Source organism: Paroedura picta, chromosome 18 (genome assembly GCF_049243985.1).
Source record: "Paroedura picta isolate Pp20150507F chromosome 18, Ppicta_v3.0, whole genome shotgun sequence".
In the NCBI taxonomy this organism is placed as follows: Eukaryota; Metazoa; Chordata; class Lepidosauria; order Squamata; family Gekkonidae; genus Paroedura; species Paroedura picta.
In genome coordinates this window covers 9269095-9291921 of record NC_135386.1, presented here as the reverse complement: position 1 = coordinate 9291921, position 22827 = coordinate 9269095, and the positions used below count along the sequence as shown (strand labels likewise).

At 49.8% G+C, this 22827-nt stretch overlaps 1 protein-coding gene across 2 annotated transcripts in view; it reads right to left on the bottom strand.

Annotated features, from left to right (window-relative positions):
- The window catches only part of SH3GL3 (SH3 domain containing GRB2 like 3, endophilin A3), a 29864-nt gene extending 16001 nt beyond the window's left edge, over window positions 1-13863 (bottom strand). Inside the window, exons 1-2 of one of the 2 annotated variants that reach the window (XM_077317256.1) lie at window positions 13728-13772; window positions 13194-13265 (exon numbers count right to left, since the gene is read on the bottom strand). In XM_077317256.1, coding sequence (XP_077173371.1) covers window positions 13194-13235 — 42 coding nt within the window. In that variant the 5' untranslated portion in view covers window positions 13236-13265; window positions 13728-13772. Of the gene's footprint in view, window positions 1-13193; window positions 13266-13727 lie in introns of both variants that reach the window. The other variant, XM_077317255.1, reaches the window with a different exon arrangement.
- Window positions 13864-22827: the final 8964 nt, after the last annotated feature.

The window sequence follows — 22827 nt, the reverse complement described above, 5'->3', positions numbered from 1 at the left end:
AAAATAGAAGGAGAAAGATGTGAGCAGCTTTGGGGGGAGAGTCCACCTGGCACATTTGTAGGGGGTCACAGCCTGGAAAATGTGAGATGGGGGAGTCCAAAGGGTTTATGGGGGTCCCTGGTAACTGACCCAATGAAAGACCCTTTTTTGTCACGTAGGGCAACATTAATTGCGAGAAAGTTCGACCTTTGTCAAGAGAAAGAAAAAGGAATCATGTAATCCGTGCCTTTGCGTGTGAAAGGAGAAGAAGAAGAGTTTGTTTTTACTGCCCCGCTTTTCGCTGCCCAAAGCGGTATACAATCACCTCTCTTTTCCACGCCCCGCAAAAGACACCCTGTGAGGGAGGTGGGGCTGAGACAGCCCTGATGTTAATGCTCTGTGAGAACAGCACTATCAGGGCTGTGATGAGCCCAAGGTCATCCAGCTGGCTGCGTGTGGGAGAGCGGGGAATCAAACCCGGCATGCAGGCTCCCAAGAAGAAAAAATATATACTTGTCTTGGTCGAATATTCTAGAAATCTGTCTCACATATACATAAGGCAAGGGACATGGAGTATAATTATTTCAATCTTAGCTTAGGCCTAAGATCAAGAGAGATCTGCCAAATAGATTTCCAACACTGTGGGGGAATGTCCAATTTTTTAAATTGCATTTTTCCTCCACGTATTTGGCCGAGTGTACATTCGGCAAGGTAATCTCCTTGACAAAATCCAGGCACGGAATTGATATAGCAACAAGAGGTGACATCTGACCATCAGTGTCTGATTTGGAGCCCGATATCACAAAACTTTCAGGAAAGCACCGAGCTCAAGGATCGGATGTTTAAGCTTCAATTCCGTGCAGTCTTGTATAAAGTTTTCCCGACGTGTCAGAACGCTTGGGTTTTCTGAGTGTTCAATAATACACGGTTTTCCGTCCATCCTTGCTTGACAGAGGGCCCTGGAACCGGAGAAATGCTCCCAAAAGTGGCCAAGAAAAGGGTTGAGAATGCCTGCTATAAATAAAGATTTCCTAGCAGACAATGAGGGATGCATACCGACGTTAGCACCAGAGGTAAAAGCGAGCCTGTACTGGTTTTAAAAAATACAAGCCTGATATTGTCCCTCTTATCTTCTGCTTTGAGTTCATTCCCAAACAAAAGGACAGGGGGGGGGGAATTGTTAGTTTTACCCCTGAGTAGCACACACTTCTTTGAAAACAGAAGTAGTGTAAACAATGGGAAGTTAGCTAGATCCCAACCTGATCTAGTCAAGTCCGAACCACGGATTTTCCACTGGATTTTCCAGGCAAGACACGTTCAGAGGTGGTGCACCATTGCCTGCGTTCCCACCGCAATTCTGGGCTTCTTTGGGGGTCTAATCTGGCCCATCCAAGTTAGGGCCCAGTCGTGGCAAAACGTAACAGGTAAAACATAAACGGGAGTCAGTCTCTTTCGGATCAGGGCCACGCGGTCCCAGGGTCAGTCTTCGTCATCTCCTGAACTACACGCGTGCAAGAATGAGGTGATGGATTGACTGGCCTATGCTAAATCAGGCTGCAAGGGGGATGTCCCCTTTTTAGGCAGCCCCCACCCCTGTGTAAAGATAAAGGTAAAGGTATCCCCTGTGCAAGCACCGGGTCATGTCTGACCCTTGGGGTGACGCCCTCCAGCGTTTTCATGGCAGACTCAATACGGGGTGGTTTGCCAGTGCCTTCCCCAGTCATTACCGTTTTACCCCGCAGCAAGCTGGGTACTCATTTTACCGACCTCGGAAGGATGGAAGGCTGAGTCAACCTTGAGCCGGCTGCTGGGATCGAACTCCCAGCCTCATGGGCAGAGCTTTCAGACTGCATGTCTGCTGCCTTACCACTCTGCGCCACAAGAGGCCCTTTACCCCTGTGTAAGACAACTTCAAAACATTTACAATAGAACATCAGGAAGAAAAGATAAAGTCGACCCTCTTTTTCTGACGCGCTTGTTTTCCAATGAAAGGGAACGACCAAAGGAGCACAGCCCATTCTAGCATCTCACTCTGCTGCAAGAACAGGCCAGAACGGAGGCATTTTCTCTGCCTGGTACACTGGAGAAGGGCTGTCTGTCAGAACAGACAATCCAGAGTTAGGTAGACCAACAATGAGACCTTGTGTGGCAAAACTGGCCCACTTCAGCTTGCATGCACCTAGCCCACTCCAAGAGTTACCATCTCCTGGAGAGGCTCATCTCTCTCTTGTGCTCCTCCGCAGGGTAATTAGATTCATAGAATCCTTGGAAGGGGCCATACAGGCCATCTAGTCCAACCCCCTGCTCATAGAATCATAGAATCATAGAGTTGGAAGGGGCCATACAGGCCATCTAGTCCAACCCCCTGCTCATAGAATCATAGAATCATAGAGTTGGAAGGGGCCATACAGGCCATCTAGTCCAACCCCCTGCTCATAGAATCATAGAATCATAGAGTTGGAAGGGGCCACACAGGCCATCTAGTCCAACCCCCTGCTCATAGAATCATAGAATCATAGAGTTGGAAGGGGCCATACAGGCCATCTAGTCCAACCCCCTGCTCATAGAATCACAGAATCACAGAGTTGGAAGGGGCCATACAGGCCATCTAGTCCAACCCCCTGCTCATAGAATCATAGAATCATAGAGTTGGAAGGGGCCATACAGGCCATCTAGTCCAACCCCCTGCTCATAGAATCATAGAATCATAGAGTTGGAAGGGGCCATACAGGCCATCTAGTCCAACCCCCTGCTCATAGAATCATAGAATCATAGAGTTGGAAGGGGCCATACAGGCCATCTAGTCCAACCCCCTGCTCATAGAATCATAGAATCATAGAGTTGGAAGGGGCCACACAGGCCATCTAGTCCAACCCCCTGCTCATAGAATCATAGAATCGGAAGGGGCCATACAGGCCATCTAGTCCAACCCCCTGCTCATAGAATCATAGAATCATAGAGTTGGAAGGGGCCATACAGGCTATCTAGTCCAACCCCCTGCTCTACGCAGGATCAGCCCAGAGCATCCTAAAGCATCCAAGAAAAGTGTGTCTCCAACCTTTGCTTGGAGACTGCCACCTTTATACCGAATTGTCCACTGAGAGGATCTAAAGTCCGAGCTTCCCTTTTATTCAATTCTGAGGCCTTGCCTATATGTCTCTTGCTGACCCGTGTTTGGGGAGTATTTCACTGCCAGGTGCTTGCCAATTGCCAGCTTCTCTCCCTTTACAATAGTGTGTACAAGATAGTGAAGGTCTATGTCAGGGGTAGTCAAACTGCGGCCCTCCAGATGTCCATGGACTACAATTCCCAGGAGCCCTTGCCAGCATTCGCTGGCGAATGCTGGCAAGGGCTCCTGGGAATTGTAGTCCATGGACATCTGGAGGGCCGCAGTTTGACTACCCCTGGTCTACGTGGTACAGAGAACCACTGCCAGCATCCAAAGGTAAAAAGGATTTATGAATTATTAACAGGAACATGTTTGCAAGCATACTTTTAGCACAGCACCAGATTCAGCAGGGAACCAAAAGAAATGGGTAAAAATGCCAGCTTGGTATAGTGATTAGGAGTGCAGACCTGTAATCTGGTGAGCCAGCTGGGGGACCTTGGGCTGGCCACAGCCCTGATAAAGCTGTTCTGACAGAGCAGTGATATCAGGGCACTCTCAGCCTCACCCACCCCACAGGGTGTCTGTTGTGGAGAAAGGGAAGGCGACTGTAAGCCACTTTGAGCCTCCTTTGGGTAGAGAAAAACAGCAAATAATAACCAACGCTTCTTCAAATCCTTCTGCCCCTCCCACTACCCATGCCCTGTCAGATGTTAAAATATAGGACAGGCGCCTGTAGCTTGAAAAGTTACAGATCTCTACCAAGTTTCTACGACCTTAAAGCTTGTGTCAGCTCTCCAGGCTATTGCATGGTCAAAATGGCTGGCTGACCTCAGTTAAGAGATCGGCCTCCTCTGATGAATTCCATATAAAAGGGACTTCTCCCTGGCTGCCAGGAGATTCTATAATCTCGCTTTCTCCACTCACTCCTTCCTGGAATCGGCTAGCAGCATTTAAAACCTCCAAATTTCTTATCCCCCGCTTGGAGAAGTGGGTAGGGGTGACCCACCCATTTCCTCTCAGCTTTTATTAAGAGGTGAGTTGTTTTGAGCCTGGAAAGCCATTGCCTAACTTATTAAAATGCTCATTTCAAACCTCACCAAAAAGAATGCATTCCTCCACACCTTGATACAAGGCACCAGAGGGCGAACAGCAGGGCTATGCATAATGCTACTTTCCATGTGCAATCAGAAGCAAAGCTTCAAATAAGAGAGAAACACACAAATGTCTCTTGGCTGGCAAGCCAGGATCTGCAACCAGAACATAATTCTGCACTTTGAGCGGGGAGACAGTTGGCACCAGGCAGCGCTGTCTCCCGCCAACGGGATGCCTTTTTGTAAAAAAAAAAAAATTTGCCTGCTGCATCCATTCTTCTAGCAACAAGCCAAGTGCACACAGCAAAGGGCACTGTGCATTTCAGAAGCTTGCAGACAAATCTCTACTGTATTTCCTCCATGACCCATTGGCTGCTTTGCCATTCCACAATATATTCCACAGCACGATACAACACCGAAAAGGCCTAACTCAGGGGTAGTCCAACTGCGGCCCTCCAGATGTCCATAGACTACGATTCCCATGAGCCCCTGCCAGCGTTCACAGCGGCCGCAGTTGGACTACCCCTGGCCTAACTCTTCAAAACAGTCAAAGGGAAGCAGAAATGACGTAAGACAAACTCTGCCCAGCCAGCCAGGTGCAGTCCGTTTAAATCCTCGGGAACGTGCAGAAGAGCTGGCCTCTGCAGCTATTCTGCATTATTCATGAAAGGCCAATTACCCCGATGTGCGTTCGGGGGCCAAAAGATTCATGGGGAACGGCCAACTCTGACAGGCAACAGGGAGCCAAGTTTTAAATGATCCCTAAGCTCAAGGTGCGACATGACAGGCCCGTAAATAAAACCTAACATGTGCAGAAAAAAAAATTGTTACATACTCTGATTTGAACTTTGGCTACCCATGTGCTCATGCAATATGTTTCTGGGGTTTTTTATTGGCTTTTTCGCTGGAGCACGGAATAAAGTTTATGTTATGATATATCAGGGTACGACCCGTTCTGCAGGTGGTACAAATGAATGGGACGCAAGGGAGTTCCAAGTTTTCAGAAAAAAAGGATTTAGATTTTGTTTGGGGGGGGCAAGGTTAAGAAGTGGTGTGCTGATAAAGAACTGAAGCTATGGCGGTCTTCAAGCAAAGGTTGGATGCACACTTTTCTTGGATGCTTTAGGATGCTTAGGGCTGATCCTGCGTTGAGCAGGGGGTTGGACTAGATGGCCTCTATGGCCCCTTCCAACTCTATGATTCTATGCCAACCGTGGTGCGATGAGGGACATGAAATCTGGGTGCAACCTAACCAGGGTTGCAAGATCTCATGAATTCAGGCAACACCAGCAAATGATCAAAACGGAGTATTTAGGACTGTTGGCAGGGCAGCAGATGAGAAGCCAGATTCCACCGGGCTCAGAGGCTTAGTGAGGGCAGCCGGCCGGGCTTCTAACGCAATAGAACTCCTTCAGTCAATGAAAACTGCTGCTGGACAGGAGGAATCATGGATGCCATACTGGACACCAGCAGGCAGGAGGGGCTTCTGAGTTTCAGCAGAAGTCCCAAGACCAGCCCAAGCATTAGGTAGGGTAAGGCAGTTAGCCACAAACAGCAGATCTGAGGGTGCCAATAGATTAGACAGCAGAACATTTATTATGCATTTATCACATGTGGGGGGAAATTCCATGTCTTTTTTCCACTTTAGGTACCAAAATGATATTACCCATCTCTGAGAGCACCTGTAAAGGGCCATAAACCTGAGGGCCTTTTCAGCCCTGGCCCCAACCTGGTGGAATGAGCTCCCGGAAGAGCTGAGGGCTCTTACGGAGTTCCAGCGTTACTATCGGGGGATCCCCTCGTGCTGGTGAGATCAGGACCCTCGTTCCTAAAGAGAGAGCTCCTTGACCATAAACTGGACAGGCGGTGGGAGTTTAGACCTCTATTGTATCGCCATCTTTTAATGTTTTAGGGGTTGTGTTGTATTTTATTGTTGTATTGTAAACCGCTGTGAGACAATTTTAGAGCAGCGGCATATAAATTCAAAAATAAATAAAATAAAAAATAGAAAACCTTACTGGTTATTGAGGTGCTGTGATTTGACCAGGCCTTACATGGTCAGCCAGGGTTCTTTTCCTGGTCATTGTTTAACTCTCACAGTTGCTCTAAGCAGCTCACAGCCACCTACCCGGTTGCCTCTTCCCTAGCTTACAACAAGCCTGCAAGGTAGGTCAGGCTGAAAGATCAGGGGCCACCACGGAGGAGCAGGGATTTGACCCTAGTCCAGCTCCTGCTTCCAGTGCATTTGAGGAGAGGTTCATACCTCCTACAGAATCACTTACCTCCAGCCTGAACACGAGCTGGAACTATAAATGCCCACATTTGTAACCCACGCTTGACCCCAAGAGAGCAGAGGGGTTTATTTTGGGATTCGTGGCAATGGACCAGTCCGGAAAAGTTGACCGACTGTCATTTGAAAGCCTTAAAGGTCCTTCTCCCAAGGAAGCGGGGGGGGGGGGGGTGAGGCACAAGGGGAAAAAAAAGTCCAGGCTTCCTATTATAATCTGGATCCTTTCCTCTCACTTAGTCACAGGCTGTGAACGTGGGCTGCCGTCTGGCGAAAGAAGAAGGCTGCAGGGCTGGATTCCAGACGACTCAAAGCTTTATGCGGAATATATCATCCGAGAGCACAAAAAACAGACATCAAACCAGAGAGGGACCCCTCCCAGCGGCCTCCCCTTCCTCTTCTCCTGCTCTGCCCAATTCCTCCCTCAAAACCCTCCAAAACAGCCACTTCCGGACCCTTTTCCCCCAACCAGCTGCTTTCTCCTCCCAAATTCCCAAATTATCTATGTTGTTCCTTTCATATGAATGGGACACTGCAGGTTATTTGGGTGCTTAACCCCCCCTCCCCCCCCCCCACACACACACACACACTTTTTGACACTTCTAATGTTTTATTCCAAAGCTGGGCATGATCTCAGGTTCTCAGGATGGTGCATCCTTGTATTAGAGGGGCCATTCTTGTGCCAACCACCCCGGAGGGCAACTTGTCGCTGCTAGATAAAAACACGACCGGGAAAACCTGACTCTCTACAGCCGTCACCTCTGTCATTTGGAGGAGCGTGGGGGGAAGAGGCCCATCCCATGTCCGCTGAAAGAGCGACCCCCTCATTTGCGCATCACGAGCAGCTGGTTTTGTTAGCAGGGTGTGTGTGTGTGTGTGGGGGGGGGTAACATCTTCGCTGGACCTTGTGCCTTTCCGAGTTCTCACAATGGCACAGCTCAGGCGATGCCGAGGCCTTGTTTACTGCAGGATCGAGCGGTGAGTCACCCGTGTGGGACATGGCTTGCGCATAGCGAGAAATCAGGGCGAGAGTGACGCAAAAGAGCCACCTCTGAAAGCTACCCCCTGCTCTCCCCCCCCCCTCCCCAATCCCGGGTGACCTAACTGAGCACTTCTCTTCTACGGCACACCACGGCTGGCCAGGAGATACCTAACCAGGAGTGAAGCCAAGTTTGAAATCCTGGTTTGCACGGCAGAGTGCAATTGATGGGGGGGGGGGGACGACCCAGGCCTGAGACTCCTCCAGGACTAGAGCTCTCTTGGGGGCAAGAAACTGCTCTAAGCTGAGCACCTGCAAAGGGAGAGCGTTATGGAGCAGTGCCCGCATATACCCCGATATTTTTCATACTACGTAGGCCCCGAGTATCCCAAAGAACCATCAGAGCACCTCCATGATTAAGCAAAAGGAAAGCCCCATCGTCTGACTTTTGGAATCCAGCGGCATCTTTGACACCGAGCAATCTTTCAGAGCAGGGGTAGTCAAACTGCGGCCCTCCAGATGTCCATGGACTACAATTCCCATGAGCCCCTGCCAGCAAATGCTGGCAGGGGCTCCTGGGAATTGTAGTCCATGGACATCTGGAGGGCCGCAGTTTGACTACCCCTGTTTCAGAGAGTCACCTGCAAGCAGCCCCGACAGCCCCTTTGCTGAAGTCCCCAGACGGCCGATGCTTGCTTGGCTTCAACCCGCAGCATGCTTGGGTCCAGCAGCCTTGCTCAACCTTTTTACCACTGAGAAAGCCCAGAAGCATCACTGACGACCCGCCCAGCCCCTCCAGGTCTATCACTGGCCATTTGGGGAGGGGGTGAGTGGGTCGACAGGACCCTATAAGGTCTCATCGCCCAATAAATGTTTAACAATTTTTTGAAAATATATTGAAAAATTAATTCAGTCCCACCCGTTTGGGGGACCCCTTCCAGGGTCATCCAGAAAACCCAGGGGTTTGTGAAACCCTGCAGGAACAGCCTCTCTAGAAATCCGTCCCAGCGGTGAAAGGGTCTTCCCTGCAGGGTGGTGTCAACATATTCCTTATTTAACACAGGCATGGGGGGAGAGGGAGAGAAGCAAGGAACAAGAATCAAACCAACACTTTAAAAAAAGACATCCTTTGCATTTTGCAGAGCAGCTATTATACCAGGGGGTGGTAATTAAGCCACCCATTCGAGGCTGTCTCTCTCTGCCCGCATTTATTTCGAGAGGTATCTAAAGATGGCACTTCAACAGCCCAGCATTGAATGCGCGAACTTTTTTCACAGCTCCGTAATTTTTATTTAACAAGCTTTGCAGGGACTCGTCCCCAGCCCAGCCAGGGACAGCCACCCTCCAGAGCAAGCACACATCGTCCTCACACACCAACACACCAGATTCTTGCGCCTTTCCAAACATTCCCCAGGATTCAAAGAACTCTGAAGAAGTTTCTCTAAGTCAGGGATGGCCCAACCGTGGCTCTCCAGATGTCCGTGGACTACAATTCCCATGAGCCCCTGGCAGGGGCTCATGGGAATTGTAGTCCACGGACATCTGGAGAGCCACGGTTGGGCCATCCCTGAGCCCTCCCAGCATGCAGGAGCTTACTGCACCATCTCCCCCCCCCCACACACACACACAATAAAACACAAAAACACACTTATGAGAATCGGAAGAGATTCAGGGCAATTTCGAGTTCCTCTGATCCGCACCACGGTGTCACTTTACGATCTTGGAGGGAATTTTTTTATCTTGACTTTCTGTTATTCAAATAAGCATCTTATGCTCCTAACAACAAAAGAAACTTGGGGGGCGGGGGCGGATGGGGGAGAACCACTAAAATCGCGCTTGGGAAACAAATCCATCAGTACGGTTGCTGTGCTGAAACACTCTAATCATGCAGTATCGATCAAAAGCCTAGACTAATGATCAGTGGAACAAGCCGCCAGCCCTCGAGGCCCAGAATGCATCAGAACTGGCAGTGGCGATTCTGCCCCGAGACCCCCCTTCCCGACGCAGTAGAGCAGGAGTGGCCAAATGGAGGCTCTCCAGCTGTCCACGGACTACAATCACACAGCCACGATGTTGCTGGCGGGGGCTCCTTATTACAAACGCACACAAAATCTCCGATACACACACCACGGGGTGGCCAAACTGCAGCGCTCTAGATGTCCACGGACTGCAATTTGCATGAGCCCCTGACCGTGCTGGCAAGGTCTCATGGGAAGTGTAGTCCATGGCTGCCTGGAGCACCAGTTTGGTCACCCCAATGCAGTTCTATCATCCTGGGCTGCTTTGTATCCATAGGCCAAAGGCTAAGGGCCAAGCCTGCTTTGGCTCTTCCCTTTTGCTGGGCTCAGGTGAAACACACGTAAGAGGGTGGGAAGCAGGGAGTCCGGCCAGATCTTCCCCATCCAGCAGAGGTATTGCCAAGATTCTCCACCCTGTCCTGTTAGTAGCGATCACATGGTGGGGGGGATGGGACTATCCAGCATTAAAAGCCCACATTTCTGTGGGACTAGCCCTCTGCAAAAGCTTAACCCCACTTTGGGCTCTAAAACAAAGACATGCAGATAACATTCCCCGTTGCAAGAGGGTGTTGTCATCTGGTAGCTCAAACCCCATGTGCTGTTTCCTGCACGAAGGATTCATAGTTGGTATTTTTTTCTTCCAATCTTGTGCATTCGCTTTCTCCCTTAGTTCATGGGAGTCTGCAGGGCTCCAGAGCTGCTTGCTTCTCAATCTACCGAGAGCCGTGCTCCCTCCGAAATCCTCTCACCCATCCCTGGGAACGGGGCCAAGTTGTCCCTCGCTCTTGGGAAATGCGTCAGGCCTCCTTGTTCCGCTCTTGTTTTTCTGCTGTGCCTCTTCTCCCCCAGGGCTAACCTTGGGAGAGCCCTTGAAAAACAACACTAAAAGGCCAAGCAGGGTCGGGTCATCCTTCTGTTCAGCATCAGACCTTCCCCGTCACCGTTTACAAATGCAATTAATTCCCAGTCGCCATGCCGAGGCATGCTTCCGGGAAGATCCCAGGGGCAAATCTCAGTTCCGTGCAAACTCAGCAGACGCTCCCTCAGGCCCGGAAAATGCCCAACGCAGAAGACAACAAACAGGTTGCCCATTTGGGGGCAAAGAAACACAAGAACAGCAGCATGGAGGGGGGCACAGGCCGAGGCCTGTGTTCTGCCAGTCTTGCATTTCCTGCTGGGGCTAAAATTGGGGTAGGAGGGGGATTTTCATTCTGGAAAAAGATACAGGGGAGTTAAAGGTATATGGAGAATTCCTCAGCCCTGTGGCCTCTCCCCAGTTTTGACCCTCAAGGCTGCTTTTTACAACTAAGGAACATGTCAAAAGATCGTGGATCTGAGGCCGACTATCAATGAACAATCAATAAATATATGAGACCACTTGTAGTATTTGGGACATCCCCCCACCCATTAGGACTGGGAGATTCCTGGACATTTGGGGAGCAGAGCTGGGGAGGGCAGAGTCCGGGAGGGGAAGGGACTCTCGGGGGTATAACGTAATTGAGTCCGCCCCTCAAAAAAGACGTTTTCTCCAGGGAAGCTTGGTTGTGATTCGGGGAGATATTTCAAGCCCCACTTAGTCTGCCAGTGCTCCCCATCTGCAGTGGGGGACACCCATAATATCCAGCTGCTTAATCCGGGCATGCTGCAACAACAACTGCACCTTTTAAGACTCAAAAGGCTGCACAAATGCTCAATTGGCCATCCATGTTGAGTACGCCATGCTTTTTCCTGGGGCTACACGTTTATTTTGAAGGCTGCTCTCCGCACAGAAAAGGGAGTCAGCCCTTGGCCAAATCTGGCCCCACGTAACAGCCCAGGGGCCGACCCATGAGCAAGAGAAAGATGGGGGGGAGAAGCGGACCAGCAAGACCATCCTTCTCCCAGTGGATTTCTAGAAAAACTACCGCCTACTGTTGCATTCTTCTATATTAGCCAGGACTGCAAGGGCAGAGAGCATCCTGGCTCTCACATTCCTGGGCAGAGCCATGAAATTAAAAGACCTCCCCTACGTCACAGCAGGACCCCATCCTGGCCAGTCTTCTAGCCCAGCGTGGCCAAGTCCACGGACTTCTGGAGAGCCACCGTTTGGCCACCCTTCTAGACCTCTCGTCACAGCTCCTCCCCATGTGCTCATATTCATGAGCTCCGGACCGGGGCCTCTGTTGGCCTTCCTAACCTTCCTCTTGGCCGACTTCCTTCCAGCCCTTCCGCCTTTATCCACGTTCCGGCCGCCTTTTCCGATCCACTTTCCCGGCTCCTTCTCAGCTGACCCACTCGGGGAGCTCTGCCCCAGCACCCTCTCCGACTTGGGTCTGACGCCTGGCTTGCTTTCCTGCCCTCGGACCAGCGCCCCCAGTAACAGGCCGCCATCCGCAGAAGATACACTAACAGCTTTATTGTGTGCGTTTCATACTGTGCGCTGCTTGTGCTGTGCTGCCTCCAACTTCGGGGGAACAATGGCCCTTTTGTTCTTCTGTCCGAGAAAGGGGTGCAAAGAGCTGCCTCGTTGAGATCGCATCCGTCACCAGCAGAATACGCGAAATCTTTCCTAAAGAGGAGCCCGGCGAGTCTACGCAACTCAAGACGAATGTGCTCGCCTGTTCTATGTGCCACCTGAGCTCTGTTTGGCTGGCCACGGGCCAGAATTCATTTTTCACAAGCCGCACGATGCCACAAGTGGAAAAGCAGGGAACCGGAGACCGGGGTTTCCCCTCTGCTTCGATACAGGAGACAATCTGGATGCACTCGCCCAGCTTCTGGCCTGGTTCACACATGCCTGTTCCTTCTCACCTGACGGCCGCAACGAAAATGAGGACTTGCGAATGAACACACACACCCCTCCTCTCAAAGACAGGGCTTTCCAAACCACTGGGTTCAGCTCCAGGGCAAGGCATCGTACGCTGCCCAGTGAAATGAAGATTAAGAAATCAAGCCATGGGTGCTCACTTGAGAATAAGCCCACCACTCCTCTTAGGAGCAGGGGCAATCAACACGTCTGCTCGATCAGGGGTTGTCAAACTGCGGCCCTCCAGATGTCCATGGGCTACAATTCCCATGAGCCTCCTGGGGATTGTAGTCCATGGACATCTGGAGAGCCGCAGTTTGACTGCCCCTGGAACTGATTGTAGGAGGTAACCGCCAGGTGTCAGGATTTGGAGGTATCCACGGATACAGCACTTCCAAACACAAGATCCTCTGTTGAGTAATCTCCAATGAGAGATGCCTGGCTCTCTAACTACTAATTAAAGGCAAGGAGGAAGAGGAGGGGGATAAAGGAAGGGGCTGCAAAGACAATTTCTCAAAAAACAGCTACTATGCGCCACATGATCAGGCTGAAAGGAAAAGCCAAATAAACATTGGAACGTTTCCCTACTTATTATAAGCGACGAGGGAAGTTCCTCAACCCAGCACTTGGGTAGGAATCAAATGTTGTTCTACCTGCATAACAAGCAGAAGGACAAGACCGGACCACAACATACAGGTCTGATTTTCCTTACTATTAAGGTAACAGGCAGATAAAGTCAACTGCATAAATTAAGATAAATTAAGATAACAGATAAATTAAGGCAGATAAAGTCAACTGCTGCTTAAGGAAACCTGTGGCCAAGGAAGAGATTTTGCCAGCGGCCTGCTTTTGACAGCCCCCCTACCCCACCCCACCCCACATCCTCCAGAGTCCCCCTCTGAATGGCCCCAGAATCCTGCGACTTTAAGGAGGGGACAAACGTACCTTGTTGCCAAGAAGCTTGAAAGCAGAAAGGAAGGGCAGCATCGGTTGAGCAGAGGAGAAAACCTAACCTACCTGAAAAGAACCGACCCAAGAGGTAAACAAGGCAGGGAGCCCTTGGAAAAAAGCAACAGGGCGCCGCAGTTCTGTCTGGACTCCCCCCCCCCCCAAACACACACACACACACAGTTCTTTCTGTTCCTGTTTAGATCTGCTCAATGCATCGCTAAAATAAGGGAAGCGGGCAAATGCATATTGGGTTTGGGGAGGGGGCTGCAGGCCCCCGCCGAGTTTACACGGGGCACCCTAAATCTGACGCTGAATTCTAACCCCTTGGAGCACACCTGGGGAAAAGAGGGGGCAAATGGGCAAGGGGGTCGCAGCCAGGGGCCAATTCCTCGAGATGCCCGTCCAGGAACACCCCAAAGCCAACCAATGGCTCGCCAGGCACCCCCGCAGAAGGCAATCAAGGGCTGACCCCCATCCCGACGTGCTATTCCCCCCGCAAGAGAGCGCCCCGCTTCCGGGACCCCTTACCTGGCTGGCCTTGTGGAACTGCTTCTTGAGCCCGGCCACCGACATGCTGCCGCCGCGGGAGAACGAGCGAGCGAGCGAGGAGCGCGCATTCCAGCCTCGCTCCACGCCCGCCACCCCATTGGCCGGAGGCGCCGTCTATGCAAATGAGGAGCACCCCGGCGCGCCTCGCCATTGGCCGCGACGGGACGCTATGCAAAACGACGGGCCCCCGGGGACGCCCACGCGGGTCGCGGGGAAAGAGAACGTCGGAATCGGGACAGGAGGAGACGCGGGTTTGTCCCAGCGGCTAATAATGTCTGCCGTCGAGCCGCGGTTTGCTCCCCCGGGAGAATGACCCGGTCCCTCCGTCGGCCCCGCACAGACGTCCCCGATCGTCGTCGGGTCGGCTTGGTCGTTTGCCCGGGCTGCTTTCGCGCATCCTTGGGGACCAAGCCGAGCCCCGTTCGTTTGCAACCGGGTTTGCTTCGCTTGGACACGGCGAGTTTACGCTTGCCAGCCTCCAGGCAGGGCCTGGAGAGAGCGCCCATCTCCAGGTGGCCGAGATCAGTTCCGGGAGGGGGGGTGGCAGCTTTGAAGAGGGGCGCTCTATCGTTCGGGGTCCCAGCCTGCCCCGTCCCCTCCAGTCCCCAGGAGTTTCCCAACCCAGAGCCGGTTTTGCTGCTTAGACATGGGGGACCCCAAGTCCAGACTTACAGGAACCATCCTGGCCTTGGATTTGGGGGGTTCACTAGCTTGAGAGCACAGTTCAGTGAGTTGGCTAGGGAAAGACACATCCTTGTCTCAGGTCTCGGCCTACCTCACAGGGGTGTCATGACGCTCAGCTGCTGCTTCTGAAGAAAGACCAGCAACATTTTCTCTTTTTGTCCGGTACAATCTGTGAGCCCTCCCCCCAAAAAACAGAGGTTTCTAGCCTGGAAAGATCGATGGCTAGTGACCAATTATTTGATACTGCCTTCCTCTAAAACGCTGCTGGTCTGTTCATTATGCTTTCCCCGTGTTTTATACTTTTAAGGTTTGTTATCATGCTGATTTTAATCCAATGTTAATTATCAGTTGTATTGCATACACCACGCTGGGCCGATTCCGGGAGGGCGGTATAGAAATTCAAAGCATCAACATCCGAAATAAAATGTTGTTTGCCTTTAAGCTGCCGCCAGACTTCTGTTTTTTTTTTTTTTTTTTTTTTTGCTACAATAACCAGGCTGGAATCCTTGCCCTGTTTGGGGCGGGGTTATCTTGGAAGAGGACCAAGTAGCTCTGGGGTGCCATCTACTGGCTGGATCTCAGAGGCGGTGAATCTGCTGAGTAGGTGCTCTCAGATTGCTCAGCAGGTTTCCGAAATCTGTCTATTTCTGGGATTTCTTTCCACAACCAGAAACATCTTGTGGAGGATCCTGGAATGAGCATGGCTGCCTGGTCAGCTCTGCCTGACCTTGGGGTTTCTAATCATGTGAATTGTACCCAAATGCCCCCCACCCCCCGACACCTGCAGCACCCGCCCGGCAACTGAAGGCTTTGCATCCGCATGCTTCTCATGTGCAGCATCTTCTGAATGGCATTAAAAAGGATGTGGCACATTGTAAACAGCTCTAGGAATTCCCCCCTCCTGCCAGTGATAATTTCATTAGGGCAAGGAAGTACAAAGGAAGAAATAATCCCTGTGTCCAATTAAGCAAAGTGTGATCCAGGCTGGACGAAAGGACAGGAAAGATGCTTAAAGTTCTAGAAATCAATCCTTGAACCTATTTAAAATTCTTAAAAGTTTCTTTTAAATATCGTAAAAAGAGATCTCGGTTTACATTTTAACACTTCTATTGACTGATCCTGTATCCTAAAGTACCACAAGCTTTTTATTTCTCATATTCTTGCATTATGGTCTGCGATCGTATATAAATAAATATTTTTAAAAAGAAATTAAGTAAAGAGGGGCATTTTGCCACTCTGCTCTTTTTCTTACCTGTACATGGCTTGTGCCAAAATTCCCTCTCCTAATGGGGAGATCAAAGCTGAAATACTGAGTATGCTTACTCAAGAGTAAACCCATTGAATACTTCTGAAGAAAATCGGCTACAGTGGCTCAAGAGCCTCTACTGCATCTTCATTTTTCGGGAAAGTAAAAGTTCCTTTTGCAAATGCTCAAGAGAAGAGAGAAATATCCAAGAATTAAAGTCAATTAAAGAGCAGAGTTGTTCTCTCTTGCCCTAGAGCAGGGCTAGCCAAACTGCGGCCCTCCAGATGTCCATGGACTACAATTCCCATGAGCCCCTGCCAGCAAGCGCTGGCAGGGGCTCATGGGAACTGTAGTCCATGGACATCTGGAGGGCTGCTGTTTGACTACCCCTGCCCTAGAGGGAGGGACCAGATCCAATGGGATGAACTAATTCAAAAGAAATTCCATCTAAACATCAGGAAGAAGTTCCTGACAGAGTGGTTTCTCAGGCTTCCTCGGGAGGTGGTGGGTTCTCCATCTTTGGAGATTTTTAAACAGAGGCTAGATAGCCATCTAACGGAGAGGCTGATTCTGTGAAGGTTCAAGGGGGTGGCAGGTGACAGTGGATGAGCGATTGGGATGTGAGTGTCCTGCACAGTGCAGGGGGTTGGACTAGATGACCCATGAGGTCCCTTCCAACTCTGTGATTCTATGATTCTTTTAGATAAGCCCCTCCCTCAGGTATTGCTCCCATCAGTCTCTGAGTCTGCAAACGCCCCTGTATCTAGCTTCAAGCACATGCTAGTCAGCAAGAATGCTGCTTTGCTTTCCAGCTGGGACTCATCACACCAGAGGTCTCTCGGTTGATGAGGCCATAGGAAAAGCATGATAGGTCACAGATGTTAAAATATGGAAATCCTCCACAGAACCTCAAGTTCAGCAAAGGTCGCAAAAACAGGTTTCCCAAACCTTCAGTCGCCACATGTTTAAAAAATACAGTTCACCCACGACAGGGAACCCCCTGAAATGCATAATGAGCCAGGCAGAAGAACATGGGAGCAAACGAACTTCACCAAAACACATTTTGTTTGAGATTTCTACACATCCAGAAAAGCAAAGCCCTTAAATCAAGTAGGGGGGTACCCTTTTTGGCCTGGGGCTTTGGAGAAACCGCCAGAGGAGGTGACAAAGTAAGCTTGTGGGACCAGCCGTTTAGAACGGTGTGGTGCATACGAGTGTCAGCCTCGGATCTGAAAGACCCGGTTTCAGATCCCCACTCTACAATGAACCTTGCGAGGTGGCCTTGAGCGGCTCGGCCACTGTCAGCTTAACGGATCTCACTGGGCAGTTGTTAGGAGGACAAGATGGAAGGGGGGAGAAGGCTGTTGTGAGATGCTTTGCATCTTCTCCCCCCCAAATAGAAGAAGAAGTTGGTTCTTATATGTCTCTTTTCTCTACCCGAAGGAGGCTCAAAGTGGCTTACATTCGCCTTCCCTTTCCTCTCCCCACAACAGACACCCTGTGAGGTGGGCAAGGCTGAGAGAGCCCTGATATTACTGAAGAGGAAGAAGAGTTGGTTCTTATATGCCACTTTTCTCTACCCGAAGGAGGCTCAAAGCGGTTTACAGTCGCCTTCCCTTCCTCTCCCCACAACAGGCACCCTGTGAGGTGGGTGAGGCTGAGAGAGCCCTGAGATTATTGAAGAAGAAGAAGGAGTTGGTTCTTATATGCCGCTTTTCTCTACCCGAAGGAGGCTCAAAGCGGCTTACAATCGCCTTCCCTTTCCTCTCCCCACAACAGACACCCTGTGAGGTGGGTGAGGCTGAGAGAGCCCTGATATTACTGAAGAGGAAGAAGAGTTGGTTCTTATATGCCACTTTTCTCTACCCGAAGGAGGCTCAAAGCGGTTTACAGTCGCCTTCCCTTCCTCTCCCCACAACAGGCACCCTGTGAGGTGGGTGAGGCTGAGAGAGCCCTGAGATTATTGAAGAAGAAGAAGGAGTTGGTTCTTATATGCCGCTTTTCTCTACCCGAAGGAGGCTCAAAGCGGCTTACAATCGCCTTCCCTTTCCTCTCCCCACAACAGACACCCTGTGAGGTGGGTGAGGCTGAGAGAGCCCTGATATCACTGCCCGGTCAGAACAATTTTATCAGTGCCGTGGGGAGCCCAAGGTCACCCAGCTGGCTGCATGTGGGGGAGTGCAGAATCGAACCTGGCATGCCAGATTAGAAGTCCACACTCCTAACTACTACACCAAATAAATAAATGTCTGTACACTGGCACAGAAGCAGAACATCCTACACCATATCATCACCACTGAGGTTCAAACCATCTCCTTTGACAGGGCAGCAGACTAGGAAATGGTTATGGCCAGAGTTCAACTTTGTGTCCTTTTGCTCCCAGTCATTGTTTTGCTGTCTAATTTCCAATATGTACGTTTTATTTCGTTTATAGAATTTATACCCCGCTTTTCTCCCCAGCGGGGACCCAAAGTGGCTTACATTACAAGATGGTCTCCATTAAGGAAAGGGTGTTTTTATTCACGTCGTAATATTCATGGTCACATTTTTTTGAAAATCTATCAAGTGGATCGCCGGGTTGGTCTGAAGCAGCAGAACAAACATAGAGTCCAGGGGCACCTTTAAGACCCACAAAGATTTATTCAAGATGTGAGATTTCATGTGCATGCACACATCCTCAGTTAACAAGGCCTGGAAAGCAAGCCCATGATAACTTCCGCTTAGGAATTATTTCTTCATTTTAATTTTAACGGAGCCGGGCATTGCTAAGAAATTGGGTGCACAGAGTAGTTCGGAAAGTCAGGCACTCACGTCCAAAGGCATGCGTTTTAAAATGCTGTCAAGGGCGGAAACAGGAATTCTGACGGTTCTGAGCATTTTGGGTGATCAGATACAGAAGGCGGTGATGTTCTCTGCGGACAAGAGGGGGCAGTCAACTCCCATGATTACTTAGATTCAGGTGGGTGGCCCTGTTGGTCTGAAGCAGCCGAACCAAGTTGGGGGCCAGAGGCCACTTTAACACCAAGAGAGTTTATTTTGGAAAGCTAGAAAAGCTTCCGTGTGCTGCTTCAGATCCTACAAAGTGGGGATTGCCAGTTCATGCAGAGGGGGAGCAGTAAATGAGCATGCAGCATAAAGTTACATGTTTGGTTGTGACACAGTCTACTGATGTAACAGATTTGATTTTTGCTATATATTCCCTGTCCTGTAAGAAGATCACAGGTGCTTGCACTCGAAAGCTCACGGCCTGAATAAATCTTTGTTGGTCTTAAAGGTGCCCCTGGACTCTGGTTTTATTGGAGATCGGTTGTAATTCACCAGGACCCACGTGGGAAAGTGGAAAACCACAAACTCACCCGGCACAGATATATACTGCCTGACAATCAAAACGACTTGTGTGCAGCCGAAAACTCCAGAAACCCCCAGAAAAGCACATTTCTAGCCACATCCAGCCTGGATAAGCACGGGCACTTGGATGCAAAGTCCAGGAAGCGAGCGCGTAGACTGCACATCCAGAAGCATCCTTCCGCATCAGATCCCTCTCACTGGCTTGGGCTGAGCCGTTTCCTCTGTCCACAAGAGTGGGAATACGTAGAGAAACCAGGCACACTCAGCATGCATGAGCTGGCTCACATTTTGCACCTTTGCCATGCATTCCTGTAAGAGGATTTGCCTCTTTTAATGAGACAGTAAATTTTACGGCTCCCATTTTGTTGTCAGAAAAAGTAATCCTTTAATCTGGGCCACATGCACGGTGTGGAAGTCCTCCCCAGGCATAAGCGGAGAGGACTCCTTGGCCTTTGTGAGCCAAGCAGTTTCCATTACAGGGGGAAATTCCGTATCCTAAAAGCTGTTGACAAAATAGACAGGTATTTTCAGGCTTCCGGCTCTTGCGGACCTGGAGGGAGCTCCCCACCTCATTTGCTGTAACAGAGGATCTTGGGACACATTGGAGGGTTGACATAACCCTCGTTGAGTACAGTGTTTGACCTCACAGAGAATTGTGCAAAGACTCGACATGAAAAAGTGGAACGTGCTTCTTTGTAATGCGGACGGGGCTGCTATGTTTAGAGGTTAAAAGCAGCAGTTTCTAAACAGGCAAGATGGGTTTAGTTCCCCGCTCCTTCGCATGCAGCCAGCTGGGTGACCTTGGGCCAGTCACAGCTGTTCCGACCAAGCAGTTCTGTCAGGGCTCACTCAGGCTCACTTACTTCACAGGGTGCCTGTTGCGGGGAGAGGAAAGGGAAGGTAAATATAAGCCACTTTGAGACTCCTTTGAGTAGAGAAAAGCAGCATAGAAGAAACAACCCTTCTTCTTCTTCAGTAATCTCAGGGCTCTCTCAGCCTCACCTCCCTCACAGGGTGTCTGTTGAGGGGAGAGGAAAGGGAAGGTGACTGTAAGCCGCTTTGAGACTCCTTTGAGTAGAGAACTCCCTCTGCAGTTCCTTACTGGAATGTCTATCAGTTCTGCCTTGTGAAACCTCAGCCTGTTATTCTCTGTGATGATGACTACACAGAGCAACAAGATGTTTTATGTAAACTTTTTGACTGCCGTAGTAGCCAAGAGGTGGAAGAAGAATTTGGGGGCAGGGGGGAATCTGAGCCACACCGCTTTAAATAAGCACGGTTCCGATTTTGAGGCTGAGATTTGACCCCAAAATGCAACGTTTGAATTTTGGAAACCTCCACTGACATCCAACTGAATATGGCAAATGACATGAAGATAAAATGCCCCAGATTTACAGCCTCAACCTATCAGGCAGTTCCTGTCAAATGTTGCAGAAATGTTGACTGTCAAACGCTGATGTGGGAGATCAAATCTTGACTGAACAGCTGCACGTGCAAAGAATGTGCTATGACACACAAAAAGAAGTGCTAATTTGTCACCACAAATTACTGGCATTCTCAGCTTCAGACCATGCCTGAAGAGTAAATTCGACAGACTCTTGATGCCCTTCAGACAGGGTGTCAGAAGACACAAAAAACCTAAGTAGCCTTTCTCCTGTCAAAAGGACAGGACAAGACAGTGACCTGTGAGGACTGATGTGGGCGAGGAAATCAGATTCCCTTTGCCTTCTCCCTCCCACCTGCTTGTTGTTGCTTCCTCCTTTTTATTTATTTATTTATTTATATTTGGATTTTTATACCGCCCCTCACGGCAGGCCATCTCGTGGAGATTTACACTATAAGATCAATACGAGTACAATATAAAAGCTCATAAAAGCCCAATATAAAAGCCCAATATAAAAGCCCAATATAAAAGCCGATAACAATACAAATAAAAATATTAATGTGTCAATCTTTTCCTCATCTGTTCTTATGAAATGTATTCTTGATTTCTCATAGGTAGCCACTAACAATTGTCTATGTGGTTCAACTTGTCTTAGGGCAATGGGCAATAAAATGTCTTTTTCTGGAGCAAGGGTAGTCAACCTGTGGTCCTCCAGCAAACGCTGGCAGGGGCTCATGGGAATTGTAGTCCATGAACATCTGGAGGACCACAGGTTGACTACCCCTGTTCTCGAGGTCACCCCCTCTGAGACCCTGCACCAGTGCCATGTGGGAAGGATCCCTTGGAAGGCCTTGAGATGGCCACAGTAACCCACAATGGGACAGAACAAGATTTGAGTCCAGTGGCACCTTTAAGACCAACAAAGTTGCATTCAGGGTGTGAGCTTTCATGTGCAAGCACACTTCTTCCTCAGACAACAGGGCAAGACTCATAAGAGTACAGATATAAGGAGGGAGTAAATTAGTCGTAAATTTGTAAGCAATTATTAGTAAAATTAGTTGCCATTAGTAAAAAAATTAGTAGTGATTTACTACTAATTTACTCTCTCCTTATACCTGCACTCTTATGATTCTCGTTCCATTGTCTGAGGAAGACGTGTGCACGGACACGAAAGCTCACACCTTTGTTGGTCTTAAAGGGGCCACTGGACTCAATTTTTGTTCTGCTGCTTCAGACCAACACGGCTATTCTCAATCCACAAAAAGGTTAGGTTATTTCCCCCCCAAAGTCTGAATGCACACAAACATCACTACTACCTTCCTTGAGGATTTCTATACTTCATTTTTTGACAAATATTATTTTACTTTTTTTGGCAAACAGCTGTAGTTTCTTCTACAAATTGATAAGTGGAAGCTGCAGCTGGCCCTACAGGGGACATTTCACTTCCTAGAGCAAGGGTAGTCAACCTGTGGTCCTCCAGATGTCCATGGACTACAATTCCCATGAGCCCCTGCCAGCGTTTGCTGGCAGGGGCTCATGGGAATTGTAGTCCATGGGCATCTGGAGGACCACAGGTTGACTACCCCTGTACCTAGAGAACCAGCCTGCTTCCTAGAGACTGTGATTTGCATCCAGGCCTTTGAAACCCATAAATATTTTATGGAGCCATCCTTTAAGATTGGCTCTTTCGCCAAAACTGCCTGTCCTTGCCAGGAGAGCAGGCGACTTACCCACTCGCCTGGAACGCAAGGGACACTCACGGAAGGATCTGTCTTTGTCTTTTTCAAAAAAGCGGGAGAAAGAAAGAGCGTTGAAGTTAACCGTGAGCCGGGCAGGGCAGACGGAGTCTAGAATCTGAGCCGTGTCATGTGAATTTCTGGTCAACCAATATCTAATAGCATCTCTGCAGGGATTAGAAGCCAGGCCCCCTAGAAAACGGAGCAGCCAGAGAGGCCAAGTCACTCAACCGTTGAAGCTCAGCTGAATGCTTACTGGAGTGCGATGGAAATCAATACACTGGATTTCAGGTAAACTTTGTGGCATGTCGAATGAGCCGGTCCCCGTTGACAGCTGCCCCGTCCCGTTTGGCTCCCAGCGGCTCTGTCCTCTGTGTGTCTTCTTTAAAAAAAAAAAAAACGTCTGCAAACCCCCAAATGGCTATTTTGCCTCTCCACTTTTGCAAAAGACCCCGAACTACCTGAGGCAGTGCTCAGCTGCACGTACCTGCCCATCACGCAATTACGTTGGACCAGTGGCTCGGAATCTGTGTACTCGAGCACATGGGTGCGCCGCAGAGAGCCCGAGATATACCTCGAAAAATCAAAGCATCCTTTTGAGCGCATCCGCCCCGCTCTGCAAGGAGCAGGGAGGTCTGAGCGGCGACAATGGCACCCCCTCCTGCCAACGCATGCACAGCA